The sequence below is a fragment of the Dipteris shenzhenensis genome, chromosome 33 (assembly GCF_047967505.1).
Source record: "Dipteris shenzhenensis isolate YYH24624 ecotype China chromosome 33, Dip_SZ_1.0, whole genome shotgun sequence".
Lineage (NCBI taxonomy): Eukaryota > Viridiplantae > Streptophyta > Polypodiopsida > Gleicheniales > Dipteridaceae > Dipteris > Dipteris shenzhenensis.
Window position 1 is genome coordinate 11,089,065 of NC_141628.1, and position 15,618 is coordinate 11,104,682.

At 41.4% G+C, this 15,618-nt stretch overlaps 1 protein-coding gene across 1 annotated transcript; it reads right to left on the bottom strand.

The window, feature by feature from the left end:
• Positions 1-12,125: 12,125 nt before the first annotated feature.
• Positions 12,126-14,917, bottom strand: LOC147879680 (uncharacterized). The gene is made up of 2 exons (XM_087371809.1): positions 14,743-14,917; positions 12,126-14,074 (listed from the first exon to the last, which is right to left on the bottom strand). The coding sequence occupies exon 2, from the start codon at positions 13,947-13,949 to the stop codon at positions 12,543-12,545; it is 1,407 nt and encodes a 468-aa protein (XP_087227935.1). The 5' UTR covers positions 13,950-14,074; positions 14,743-14,917; the 3' UTR covers positions 12,126-12,542.
• Between the last annotated feature and the right edge of the window lie 701 nt (positions 14,918-15,618).

Genomic DNA, 15,618 nt, shown 5'->3' on the forward strand with positions numbered 1-15,618 from the left:
CTAAAGCCTTCTCCTCGCATTTTCCTACAAATTCATGAGGCAGCATGCTGGAACATGACTTCAGTCATTTCAATGTGTTTGCATGTCCATGCAGGATGGATTGTTTCTATGGAAGGCAAGAAGATTGCAGAGACTGAGGGAAGAACCCATACATACTGACCTAAAAGCTATCTGTGGGTGTGTTGTGCTGCTGATGAGTACCCTGTGCTGGGGATGAACTTGTGCTGCTGGTCAGGATGCTGATGTTGTAGAGTAGGGAGGTAGGGAGGCAAGAGCTCTGAGACTGGAGGGCCGAGACAGGATAGATTAAACAAGAGGGAAAAGATTAGTGCAAAATACAAACAAGGCAGCTACTAAATCCCACACATGTGGAATGGAGTCGTTTTTCACACGTGGATGGGACCCAGATCTCTTGGAGTTTGAAACTTGGCACATGTGAAAGGGACACTTTTTGCCTTAGAACTTGTGCCATTCATGATTTCATAATCAGTTCCATAACCACTCTTCCCTCCCCTACCTCCCAATCTTTCATCCCTACTAGCACCCTCCCATCATCCTTTTCCTTCCCTCTCGGATCCCTTCCTACCCACCACACTCCATGTAAGGAGAGTCCAGCAATGGACAACTTAGAAAGACACAAAACCAGAATAACAGGGTATGTGTTGTATACTATTAAACAAGAAGATCAGGATATAAAGAGTCCTATAGACCTGGAAGCTGTATGTGGGTGTGCTGTGCTGCTGATGAGTACCCTGTGCTGGGGATGAACCTATGTTGCTGGTCAGGGTGCTAATGGTGTAGAGTATGGAGGTAGGGAGGCAAGAGAGCTGAGACGGGAGGGCCGACACAGGAGAGATTAAACAAGAGGGAAAAGATTAGTGCAAAATACAAACAAGGCAGCTGCTAAATCCCACATGTGTGGAATGGAGTCGTTTTTTCACACGTGTGGGTGGGACCCAGATATCTTGGAATTTGAAACTTGGCACATGTGAAAGGGGCACTTTTTGCCTTGGAACTTGTGCCATTCATGATTTCATAATTAGTTCCACAACCACTCTTCCCTCCCCTGCCTCCCAATCTTTCATCCCTGCCAGCACCCTCCCATCATCCTTTTTCTTCCCTCTCTGATCCCTTCCTACCCAGCACACTCCATCTAGACTGCAACCTGCCTAAAGACTACTACCACTACCAGATCTCCAGGTTACCAAGGCTACAGTTCAAGTTTGGGAAAGAGCAGGAGATTCACCAGTGCAACTCCAACGGCATGGAAAAGGAAAAGAAAGGTCAGAATTGTAGATTCTTTTCAATGTTTTTTGGCATATATTTCTTCCACCCATAGAATTCTTGATGTCCAAATATCTTCACTCAGCTCCACCCTTTTTGTTACATATTCAATTTATACTGTCCAAGAATCTGGTAGATCACCCTAGAATTTGATTGGAGATGGATATGAATAGAACCTAGAAGTTTGCAACAAAATGCGAGGAGAGTGCTTTATCCATCTCTAGATAGCCCATATCGCATTTTGCTGCAAATTCTTGTTCTGATCCTAGCATTTGATTTGACATCGATATCAACAGAACTAGAAAATTTGCAACAAAATGTGAGGAGAGTGCTTGACATTTTCCAAATGGTCCTACATCACGTTTTCCTGCAAATTCCTGTGTCTCTTTTGGTTCTCACTTCTTCGTCATTGTTTTGCTATCTTTGGCCCTGTGGAATTCTTCCTTGATGATGAGAAATGTTTTTTCTTTGGAACAGTTGACTCTCAGGCCCCTGCTTTCAAGAGGAAGTTGGACTTTTCTGCTGCTATAAGTAGACCATAGCAATCACTAGGTGAGTCATGAGAGCTCATGAAGGGAATTATTTGGTGATATTCTATGCATTCCCTGATTGCATATGTCAGCATATAGAATTCAATGTATATAAATTTTGGAACACGCAACAGGAAGAGACTGGAGCAGAATGCTGAGTCTTCCATCTCAAAACAAAAGGAACCAGAAGAGGACGAATCTCCAGATTTTCTCCTATTTGAGTTTCTTCACAAATGCAAGGCTCAGAGGAACTTCCACATATACCACAGTATTTTCAATATGGAGTTCACTATGAGCTCTGTACTTGAGCATCACAAAGATTTTCTTTCAGACCATTGGGATACCTTCAAACAACTGACAGAGGCAGGAAGAATTGTGGAAGGTGAAAAGGTTTTTGTGCATATAAATCATATTGTCTCCATTGACAGGCTAAGGTACCATGTGAATAGAAGATTTGACAGCCTGCCTGATCAATATAAATTCAACTATAACTTGCACAACAGAAAGTGTAGAGTGCTTGAGGAAACCATGGCATTCCTTATGTACATTGTCTTCAGTCAGGACTCTCTGGATGAACAAGGGTAGGAGGCTGAAGAAGAAGACACATCTGAAGCTGAGGAAAAAGAGGATGTTCCTTTGGTAATAGAAATGGCAGAGCAAGAAGAAGATATCAACCTCTAGGATGAGGGGCTGCAAGTGGCTGCTCTTGACCTTGTTCAACTGATTCAGAGCAGCAACTATGCAGTGCCCATGCTTCCAGGTGTCTTGATTGGCGGAAAAGATTATGTTTTCCTCCATGATATAGAGTGTATGTTCAATTTGAGGGAGGACTATGCCATTTCCCTTATTGCCCATGCTTCAAGGCTTGACAAGGAGGTTGGCATAGAGGATGACCATTCACTTCAAGGAGGTTGGCATAGAGGATGACCATTCACTACTGGCTTTGGAAACAACTTTTGATCCTACAGAGGCCCTTACTATTTGTTTCAAAGAGGCTAAAAAGTTCCAAGAGCCAGGTGAAGCTGTCTTCTAGCTCACACAGGAAGCTATGAATCTCTCAGCACACTATACACGGAAAAGCTTAAAGAAGAGGCTGGACTGGAGGGGAGAGGAATAAATCTTTGGAAAGATGAACTGCTTGTTGCTGATGAAAATGAGAAGGTACGATCTTGTTACTTCAAATCAAATACTTTGTCTTTTGCTTAAATGTTTTGTAGGTTGTGTTTTGTCTCACTCCAATCTTTTGATATGTGGCACCTACAAATTGAGGATGACACATTCCTCCAGAGAACAAGTGGAAGCAGGCCGGCTCGGTTTGGCAAACTGTCAAGCCTAGCTCATTATATTCATGATCTAGGCAGTGCTAAGATCTTGATTTACCATAGGCAGTTGAGCAACAATGGAGAAGCCATTGTTTACTTCTTAAAATGTTTGCCAGGGTTTTAGGTGGACATGATCTTTCATGGCAAAAGGAAAAGATAATTTTGATAGAGAGGTTGTATTTGGGGATTATGTGAATAAGCAAGCCTCTAGGGCCTCTTACTTTTTGTCTTACACTCTTATGCATTAGCATGTGGTGTTATTGAGCCCAAATGTCTCGAGGGCTATGGAAAACACAAGCTCATAAGGTTTTGAGAGCCACCCATGATTGCATCAGGCGACACAATCCAAGAAGAAGAACACATGGAGACAGTTGAAGAAAAGGATACCCCTCCCAGACAAGCAACAGAGGCAAGCATTCATAAATAGACAGTCGACATCAAGCCAATAAGGAAGAAAAAGAGTCCAATCAAGATCAAAAAGAGAGTTCCGATCGGCAGGCCCTGGGAGAAATAGGATTTAGTCATCAAATATAGCACAAACACTATATTGAAGTTGAACTGATTTGTACAAAGTCTTTGATGTTTGGTATGATCTTGTATAAATGAACAATAAGTTGACTTTATACAAAGTCCTTGGGATAGATAGAGTGGTGTCATTAAATATTAAACAAACAATATATTGAAATTGTGAACAAATTGTATTACGTTTAGATCACATGTTTCACAAAAGAAATACTGTTGATGGAGTCTCAAATCATATAGGCATAACACCAAGAGTCACTTGTTCCACAAAAAAAAATTCTATTGATTTGAGTTTGAAAACATGTGGACATAACACCAATAAGTTACAAACTGCTATTCATGTTTACTTGTCCATTTATGGTTTCTAAATATCTTCGATTCCCTCCATTGTCTATGTCTCTCTGCTGCCATTGAATTGTCCAAAGTTTGTCTTCGTCTTTGCTTTTGGGCTAGAAGAAAAGCAAGCTTGACTTTGGTGCTAGCAACTTTTCTTTTAGCATGCAGCCTCTGTAGTATGCCTCGGTAAAACCATTGGAAGACTTCCTTCAGACTATTTGCCTTTTGACTCCCTCCATAGTATTGTGTGTGTCTGAAAAACGCATTACGTGCCATGTAGTGAGACTTCTCCATGCCTTGGGTAGACCAAATTGCTGGGCATCCATACTTTTTGACAAAATAGGGAAGGTGGCTGTAGATGATATGTTGTAAGACATAAGAATGCATAGTAAGTAATAAAAAAAAAGAGGATCACACTTAAGTAAAAGAAGAAGACAAAACCTTACCATGTAGTGAGCTATATTGCAGGCTGTCCACGCGTCTTTCATTGACTTCCCAAAATGTTTAATTGCCTCTTCAAAGTTCTTGTAATCACTCTTTGTCCATGTTACTTTGTCACAGAACATGAAGAGTTGATCAAGAGACCTCCACACCTCTGCCTTCACATTTCGTGCTTCCCCATCTGCCTCATGATCTTTCACGGCATTATGGACTTGCTTCCACAATCCATAATTAATCTTTGAAACTGTTCTACCTTGCCTTACTTGCTTACTGTGTTTGGGTCGAGACAAGAATCTTCTTGCCTTAACACCACCAATAGAGGGCTTGATTGGTACCTCCTTGCCATTGGTAGACTTTTTAAAATCCTTTGTGATTTGAACATCTCCTCCATGCATACCTATATTGGATAACACTCTTTCCAATGCTTGAAGAGCATCCTTTCTATTTTTTCCGGGACGGAGTTTCCAAGCAAATCCAATATACAAAAATACCAATTTCTCAATAATTCGACATAGACCATGCAATGTGCAGATGTGAACATTACATAGTGGAATGTCTAGAATTGCCTTGAAGTTAGGGTCAACTTTATCTCTATTAGGTGCTCTCTTCCACCATTTGGAATCCATTACTTGAGCTGATTCTTTGCAATAAAGACAAGGAGACTTTGAGTTGCCTCCTTTACCAACGTTATACATGCACTTAAGTGTTTTAAGATCCCCCGCCATGTGCCACTCTACTTGAAAATCACCTTTTCTTGCAACATGGAGATTCTCGCCTTGCACTTGTCTTTTGATTATTCTTGGTATTTCTGTGTGGTGAAACACCCAATCTAGTGTTTCATGGTCTTCTGTCTTCACCTGCCAGATTATAGAAAACAAAAGTCTTACTATAACAAATTTGAAAACAATGACCAAAATCAAGTACGAAACAAAAAATGATCATACCTAGAACAAGCCTAACCACCATATGTGTTTCTCCAACTGCACACTAAAATACTTCGAACTTGCTTTAGTCAATGATGTATCAAGTTCTCCATTCATCAATGTAATAGTAACCCTTTCCATTTTCTTTTCCTTTACAACCTCACACTCATCCACAGTTTGATAACAAATTTCAAAATGCCTTTGCACTCCTCAAATGTTATTCCATAAAGCTCGACCATTCTTCTTTGAAGTTGTTGTAGATCTACAAATATATTGTTCCAAGGGTCATACACAGTGGTTCCTTTACCATCATGAAATATTTCTTCAATATGGATATATTGCCCAATAAACTCATCTATACTTTCATTCAAATGACCTCTTATCCTCCACACAGTTGCTGGATTTGGCAATAAAACTCGTTTAATCCTTTTATCTTTCAAAGTTGAGGATATCGCATGGAAAATCGAACTATATCCCTTCCTGCTAACTCCACTAACATCAAGAGCCTCTTGGATTGTAGTGCCATCAACTTGGTTATTGGATACAAAGTTCTCTACAACATTGTGTTTGACTGTTTTGTATTTTTTTTCCTCAATCAAACCTTTTGCTACACCACAAGAAAGCAATCCTTTCATTTGTTTAATAGGAAGAAGGTTCGGATCCATATTTTCTTTTGCAGGCTCCAATAATTTCCTATAGTAACAACACAATATGCCTATATCATTCAACACCTCCATTCTTGTTTTGGGGTAATGGACGAAATAGATATAGTCATTTGAGAGCCTTTTTGAGTATACAAAATGATAAATTTCAATCTAACCTTGCTTCCTGAATTCTTTGCTTGCATCCACCAGTCTCAGCCTTCAAATTTGCAATGTTTTTAATCTTCCTACTTCGTAGTTTGTCTCCAAGCACGGTTCTCTTCTTTCTTGCTCTTGTCAACTCTTTTTTACTCTTTGAATGCTCCTCAATTTCATTCTGCAACTGCTACTCCAATTTTGCACGAATGGCTATCTCTTGCATCCTAGCACCCTTTTCTTGTACGTACATCATTTTATACGTTTCTGCAAATGCAGACTATGCTGAAATATAACCAAGAAGTCCATTTTGTCCATCGCCGCCAAACCTCAGTAATGTGGTGGGATTGACAAATGGAGGTGTAGAGTTTTTTACTTGACATTTTGGATATATGCTTCCATCGCACCATAAGTCAATATGTTGAAGCCCTTCTCTTCTCATATTTTCCCGCTGTTGAGCATTCAGCACCATATCCTTTCATCTTTTTTGTGCTGGAGCATATTGTTCTTCTAAGTCGATGTGAAGATGGTGTAATCGCTTCTTCTGAGATAGTGACTCACTAGTATCGGCCATTTTTTGTGCTTTTGAGGTTGCGAAGTTTGCTTGTCAATCTCATAGTCGTTTTGTAACATGAATCATGGAAGTGTGGCGGTATCCATGTAAATATTTTGAAAACGTGCAATCACCAAGTTCAGTGATGGATTCTTTATGAAAGGCCTGCACACGTCGGCAAAAGAGATGCAGAATCTTTGGGAAACAAAAAAAAAACTAAGGAGATATTTAATGCAAAATCGTGTTAGTTAGACAAAAGATTATCTTATTCCTTTTTGAACTGACAGTTCTGTAGTCCTTACTGACAGTTCTGAGCCACGTTTTCGTATTTTACTATTTTTGAGGTCTTTTAGGAGAGAAATAAATCAAAAAATAGTGAATTTCTTACAGGGCCCCAAAATGAGCTCCCTTTTTCCCTAATGCATACATGATGCATGGTGAGAAACTAGAAAATATGCATGCCCACCTATGCAAATGATATTAGATGGATGTGACACATTGCATGGGATATAAAGTGGGTAAGGTTAAGAACCTTTGAAGCATCACACACATTGAAGATAATCATGTACGATAGATACGCCTTTTTTGACAAGGAAATATGCATTCCGAACTATGCAAATGATATTTGATAGGTATGATACGTTTCATAAGACTTAAAGTGGGTAAGATTAAATCCTATACAAAGTATCATACCTAATGGAGACACCACATATGGTAGAAGCACCCCAATGCATATTTTTGGACACTCAAGCATCTTGCGTTGTGAGAAATAAGGAAATATGCACCCCCAACCATGCAAATGATATCTATCTAATGGGTATGATACTTTGCACATACACAGTGTAGGTAAGATTAAAGCCTCTAAAAATTATCATACCCATTAAAGACACACATAGGACACAAGCACCCAAATGTGTATTTTTTTACAGCCACACATGACATGTAGAGAGAAACAAGGAAATATGCATGCCCAACCATGCAAATGATATACTATGGATTTGATAATTTTCATGGGCCTCAATGGGTGAGATTAAATCCCGATTAAAGTTTCATACCATCAGAGATACACAACAAGATAGAATCATACCAATGCATATTTCTTTGATGTGATTCATGGTGAGAAACAATGAAATCCGCATGCCCAAGTATGCAAATGATATCCTTCGATATGGCACTTTGCATGAGACTTAAAGTGGGTAAGATTAAGGCCCTCAAAAAGTATCATACACATTGGAGATAAAAACTAGGATAGAAGCACTGGGATGTGCATTTTCTAACACTCATTCATGACACATGGCAAGAAACAAGGAAGTATGCATGTCCAATCATGCAAATCATATTAGTAGGTATGTTACTTTGCAGGGGCCTTCAAGTAAGGCCTATACAAAGTATCATACCAAATGGAGACATGTAAATTGCATAGAAGTACCCCAATGCCTCTTTTGACACTCATGCATGATGCGTGGTGAAAAACAAGGAAATATGCATGGCCAACTACACAAATGGTATCCAATGGATACGATAATTTCCACAAACCTCTACAAAGTATCAGTGATGTTTTTATCAAACCTATACTTATCTCTTAATATAAAATCCTAGCGGAAGCTTATTGAGCTAGTTTTTTAGTTTCATAATATCAATTTTGCCATAATCAAACTCCTCTGTATCATATGCGAAAACTTTGACATGTTATACTTTTTAATCTAGGAAAGCATTTGAACTTGCTCCAAAAAGACAAAGTGCTCAATTTTTTGAGATCTACACATCTATCACATGTAAATGAGGTGGAAATTATTGAGTAGCACTCGAGAAGAGCTCTCATGGAGATTATAGAAGTCATTGTGGCAAAAATCAATAGGATAGGTTCTATACATGGCAAATGAAGACCATGTACACATTAATGAGAAAGAGGTTATGGGAGCTCATCAAGCCGAGGTGGGGAAGTGAGAGCGCACCAAGAACTATGAATCATCACAAGATAGTTAGCATAATAGCCCAAGGTCTAGGCGATGAAGTTCATACATCACAGGTACATCACATTGCAGTAATCAAAGATGCAAAACTAGCATGAGAGGAACTCAACAAGAATATTGAAAGTGAGACTGAAAGCTCAAATGTGAAACTCCTAATGCAAACTTTTTGGTTGGATAAAAAAGAATAGGACACAATGATGGCACATATTAATAAATTCAAGGCATTAAAGCAACAATTGGTAGGGATGAAGAAGAAGATGAAGCAACACAGTTGTACTTCTCAATAGTGTCGACAATAAAAAGCCATATGATATTCTTGTGTTCAAACTAAAAAATTGAAGCAGCACTACTTGAGCATGAAGCAAAAGTAAAGGACAAAAAACTCCCCACCATATCACATGATCAAGTTTTCTATGTCAAAGGAGGAAGAAATAACTCATTACCACCACCAAGGTGTTACCATTGTGGGAAACCCGAGCATACCAAGAATGAATGTCACAACAAGCACAAACAAAATTTGGAATGCACATTTGTGAAAAGGTTGGCCATGAAGAAGAAAAATGCTACCACAAAAAGTAGTCAAACTACATTACAGCCTAGGAAGATCGAGTCAAATTTGAAGGAAAGCTCTTCTCAAAACTATTGTATATTTTCACCCCTTTTGTCTCTACAAAAAGTGTTGTAATCCACCATGTGAGGCCATATGATGCACTCAAGGTGAAGAGCCAAGCCAAAGATGCCTAAACACATAGGGAGAACACGGAAGGGTGGAGATGAAATATGTAACCTCAGGGTAACCTCACATCCGATCACCTTACAAAAGCCATGTTGGCACCAAGGTGGGGTGTTGAGAATTGTGGTGCCATAGAGCACTAGTATGGTTGTGAGTGGTCAAAGAATGGTATGCAGAGAGAAAATATATGATTGGAGGTTACAGATTCCATCAACTAGAGGGTTACATGTGTACAGAGAAGATGATGTTTATTATGTACTTTGCCTATATATTGAGGCACTATCAAATGAAAGGCGTGCATCTACTTTGAGTCTCCTTAGCTTTCTTATACTCAACAACATTGTTCTTGACATTCTTCCTATTCCTTCTTCTCGGTAAAATCAGCTTTCCTCCCATGGCCTTCCATATTCCGTTTTCCTCTTTACCTCTCTATCCTCTCTCCCATTTTGTTGCCACTCTTAACCCTCTCTCTAATTCTGTTCTTCTACTCTCTCCTCTCCTTCCTCTCTCTTTTACTCTCCCGTCTCTCTCTCTCTCTCTACCTCTCTCTCTCTCAAAAGCCTATAAAAGGTGTCCCACTTGGAGAAAAGCGCTTTCTTTCTGGAGAAAAGCTAGCTTTTTGTAAAAAGTAGCCTATTCTAGGCTAGCAAGCGTGTTTAGCTTTTGGAAAAGCACAAGCTACAATTCTTCTTTCTAGTCCCTAGTGCAATGTTTTCTCTCTCTCTCTCTCCCCTCTACTCCCTCATTCTCTCTCCACAACTGATTGTTTCTCAGCTCCATCATTGGTATTCGTGCTTGTTGTTCAAAGTTTCCATCTTCATATGGATTCCTTCTTCAAGTGTGATTTGTTCCTAGGTGCTGCAAATGGACTTCCCTTGCTGCGATTTGGTTCCCAGCCAGTTTTGGCATCGTTTCCTTAATTGCAAATTCACCGGGGAGCTGGGTTTTGATCTTGGGAGCTGAATTAACGTTTGGCTAAGTTTTCAGGCTGCATCAGCTTAAGGCCAACGTACATACTTTTATGGCAAAGAGGGTGAATATCTCGAGCATACTGAGGGTAAGAATGGGATAGAGCGAGGATAAAATGTGAGGGGGAATGCCATCCAACCCTACTCAACTGAGGAATTTTTGGGCCTGGCCTAGTTTTATAGATGATTTCTGAGTCACTTGGGGCAGATCTTCTTACAAATCTCTTGGCGGAAACACCTTCTTTTGGTCAACAAAGCATAGGTAGACTTTACATGGTAGTTCATTGTTGAGGCCGATGACAATGTACAGCTGCAAAGTTGAGATAACTTCCACATTAGTAGAGACGAGAATGGTAAATCAGCAAGTAAAAGGAGCTTTGAAAATATGGATGCTGTGTTGCAATTGGCAAGAAAGAACATGCACAATGCTAGAGATAAGCAAAAACGAAAGCAAAAGAGCATTATTTATGTAGTTGGGAATTTAAAGAGGGAATTCCCTGGACTTATGATCCCACAACAACAAATATGCCTCCTTGGAAGGTAACACAACACCAGGCCAGAGCACAGTATTATGACCCCTGGGATTCAGAAGAGTTGAGGAAGTTGAACATCAATTGGGACTTACTATCCACTTCAAAGATCCAGGAGGCATTTCACTTCTAGCTATTGAAACCATGTATAGGTCACAGAACGTGCAAGTTTTTCCTAAGCTGCCACCTACGCAACATCCAGAGCCAATCATGGTTTCAAAGATTCTGTCCTTTGTAACAAAGTCTACAAAGAGTATCTCATCAAGTAGAAAGACATGCCTAAACAAGAGAAATCATGGCATGGCAGGGAACATTGTGCAGGAGCACCCCAGCATTTACTGTCTTAGATGCTCACCGTATTCGAGTTTCGAGTCTGTTGTAAGGGTGAATATAATGAAGGGGACACATAAGCTGAGTTAGTCGTGTTAGCAGTAGGGTCTAATTAGAAATAAACCAGCCAAATTAGTGGTTGAGGAGGTCGACTATGTCAGCCCAACATCAATTCTTGCTCAGCCACTGTTTTATCATCTTATCTACCAATCTACTTTGAGCTCCCTACTCCCCCTTTCAGCCCCCCCCCCCCCCTTCCCTTCCTCTCTCTCTCTCTCTCTCTCTCTCTCTCTGTGCATTTCTACAAACAGTAAATTAACTCAATGGACAGATGCGGGATGCAGAAATACTTCGAGGAAGACACCTCAATATTTCAAAGGCATCTAATCTGCAAAATCAGCCTACACAAAATGTAGAGCCTACGCACACATCAAAGAAGGCTATGGGGGCAGCAGAGATATCTTGGACAATCTGCTGGAGCAGCCAGCCAAAACACGAGGGAGCTACTTAAAAGAAATTTTTAGAACACCACAAAAAGGTACAAGGGCTGGCGTACAAGCTAGCTCATCAAGTACTCACTACATGACAAGTTTGTAATATCTACTCTCACCGGGTGTGAGGGATCACTATTAGTTAATAGTGATCGCCAGTGCCCTAGATCTTGATTCTCACACAGACTTTAATAGAAACATATCAGATCAACTCTCTCTCTCTCTCTCTCTCTCTCTCTCTCTCTCTCTCTCTTCCACTTTCCTGACACCTGCAATGTCACTATTAGCCCCACAAATACCTGGAATTCCCCACGTGAGACCTCACTGTTTGTATCTAATGCCACTATAATGCACAACTTCGTTATAAGTTGCAATCATGTCAAAACTAACACTGAAATTTCAAATCAGACATTCAGGGTCCAACAAAGACTTAGCCAGTCATATATTACACTCCTATGTTTTTTCATTCTGCTCACAAATTTAAAAATTCAGTGGTCAGAACAGGAGTGCCAGAAGCAGACTCCCCTCTGGTTGCTTCCTCTGCTATAATACAAACATTGCTCACTCGTAATATGTAAATTAAAAGGACAATCTGCTGCTAAATGTCAAAGTTTCTGAAGAGCCATCCACTGCAAGTTCTCTCTGGTCATGGGCATTTTTGCATAACAGGGTTGCGGATGCAATTGAACCATTGTACAGCAGGTGGTACTTGCTGTCGGCTTGAAACTAACCTACGCAGGACACCATCAGAGGAAGAAAAACCTTAGAATTTCATTGCAGGCGGTGTCCCAAATTTCACAGCAGGTGGCCTAGGACACCCATCTCCAAAAGTGTTTTTTCACACCCACTGCAGCAGGAAGCCCTTCCAATATATTTTTTGCACTACTCCCTCCAGTCAATTCATTTTCCACTGTATAAAATTCAATTTCAGGTAGATTGTCAACAGTAGCATCCATGGAATGAATGACATATGAAGTCAAGAGCCCCGGATAGGAAAGAGACTCTCTTTCTTCCTCTTGCCGTCTGTAAGAATTTGATAGTATTGTGACTCTGTTCTTGGCACCAAATTGGCAACCCAACTCCTCACAGATTCCCCTAAAACAAGCATCTTCCACATTCTCCCCTGGGCGCATCTTTTCTGAGAGGGGTCTGTTGCGCAAGCGAATGCTTCCATCTGCCATCTCTTGGTGGGCCTCTACAAGCAGATGTCCTGCACCATTCTTGATCTTCACACTTGCCACATGTACAGTGCGTTTGGGAGGACTGGCATCTTCCAAAGAAATTTCACCCTCAACTAGCTCAATCCAAAGATTGGCTACCCTTTTTGTTCCAGGAGCTGTGCCCCACAGTTTAAGTTGGGAGGTGCCGAGTGGCAACCTGTCACTAAGCCACAGTGCCAAAGCCTCAGGAGATCCCAGCTCGTGTGGACTCACACAGTCAGCATTTTGAGCACAGAGTTCAGCCTTGGCTTTCTCAGTATCGCTAGAAGCATTGACAACCCCATACTGTGCAAATGATTTTGAAAAGTCTGGACTATTCAGACGTAGATCAGATGAAAGAGGAGTATCATGGAAGGTATTAACAGAGGTTAAGGGAGAAACCAGGCCTGTGTATTCCGATTCAGCAGGAGCCTTAGCCGTGTAAAGTCGTTCATGAGAATCCACCACCAAGCCTCCTCTAAGCTCTAGCGATTTAGTAGGGTACGTATGAATAGCCTCATAACTCCTTTCACTGTCGCACTCTAAAGAAAAGGGAGACATAAAGCCCAGGGAATGGATATCTGAATCCATGTGTAACCCTTCGCTCTGCTTAAGCGTCCCATCCTTACAAGATTGCAAAAAATTGGCACCGAAAAGTTGTGAAATCCATCCACATAGACAAGAATTCAGATTGGCGTATAGAACTGATGGTACTTTTTCACTGGTCTGGGAGGAGCACCTCAATCTGCCTATGTTATGATGTCCATGAAGAAGTTGACAGCTGCGCCCAGTCTCTAAAGCCCAAGCTGGCCTTTCCAATCTAACAAGATCCTCTGTTGGACAGAAATACACATGGCCGATCAAACGTTCACAGCGATTCCCACTTCTGTAAAACAATTTACACCTTGATTTGCAGTTCCCGATGACAGAGAAGCAGCGGTTGAAGTGCTCTACTTCCAATCCGAATCGACAGGTAGAGGCCTTTGAAATAGTTAAGTGGGCACCAGACAATTTCATTTTAGCAGAGACTTTGAAAGAGCATTTTTCCTGTCCTTGCTGCGAGTATTAGGGACTAGTATTTTGCATTCACCGTTACACTATTTATCGGTTCATCGAGACGCTGCCGCCTAATTGGGCAACACCTGCACATGAGAATGGGGGCAGGAACATTGTCAGAAATGTTAAAGCACGCAACAAACTATTTTTTAGAGTTCGAAATATGCTGCACAATTAGTAGAAACTATAAGAAATTTCCGACTTCTATTCGGTAGGACGACAGTATGGATCGCTGCGTAATTTCAAAAAATCAAGCGAAGCCGCGCCAGACAATGGTCAAACATGGACTGCATAACATGCGCGTAAGATAGCTAGGCACAGCGCTTATACCTGATCCACTACAAACACAGAGTCTGGAACATGCATCGGTGGAGTAAATGAGACGTAGCAGGTGGATGAATGACCAACAATTAGGACCCAAATGATCAATTAAGTGTCGGATTGAAGCACAGCACTACTTAGCTAATCCTGCTGATATTGCTCTCCCCTCCCCCCCCTGCCCCCCTGCTCCCGGGTTTCCCTGGTGCTAGAAGACGAAACAATCAATCAGATACAAGCAGCCGGATTTGGCGCACAAGGAGCCAACACTGGAGCTAGAAATCAATCAATCAATCAGATCGAAGGCGCACAAGTAGCCAACGCTCGTTCTCTCTCTCTCTCTCTCTCTCTCTCTCTCTCGCTCTGCACACACGCGCGACCCACGAACGAATTCGGCGTAAAGGCAAAGCTGGGAGCTTGGGAGAGAAGAACTTACCGCAGAACAAGGCGAAAATGGAGCAGAGAAGCAAGGTTCCACGGGGCAATGAGACGTGCAGCTCGGTAAAAGGAAGGGAAAGGAGGAAGGGGAGAGGAGAGGAAGAAGGAAGGAGAGCAAGCAGCAAAGCTATGGCGAGGAGATAACAAGAGAGGGTTGAGGATAAGATAGTCATGAAGGCACATCAACCATCAACCATGAAGATGAAGATGATGCCCATGGTCGGAAATCCCCCAGCATCCCCCGTTTTGCCACGTGCCCACCTCTCCTTCGTCCACGTGTCTCCCACCTTATCCTCTTTCTTCTTGGTAACCTTCGTTCAGAGTCCGTTCACACTACCTCCTCACCCTTTGAGGAACGATGGCCCTCTAGTGTGCTGGTTCACATCACCCTGCGGTCATCAGGCTAGTGTGTGATTGGTTTAGTGCCTGGAGGGCCTATCCATCCCATTTTGTTGGCCTTGCCTCCAAGGCAAGGCTTAGTGTTTGTTTTTTGGCCTGCCCTAGGTGGCCTTAGTGAAGGCTTAAGTTTTGAGATGGGCAAAATTCAAAAATTTTCAAAGTTTTTATTGTCAATTGTTGATTGGTCCACTTGTGTGTTTTTTATTTTTTATGATTGATTATCTCCACTTATTCCTCCCTCTTTCTCTCTCTTTCTATTTGAAGGCAAGCCCAGCCCCCCTCCCCCTCCCTCTCTCTCTCCCTCTTCTCCTTCATGCACATTGAAGTGGTCTCTCTCTCTCTCTCTCTCTCTCTCTTTTCCAAGCTACGCATTTGAGGCACGCCTTTTGAATGCTTTATGAGCATTCATCTTGTTGCTTTGCTTAAGACTCTAGCTACCTGCCTTAAAGGCAAGGCTTAGTGTTTATTGGCCTGC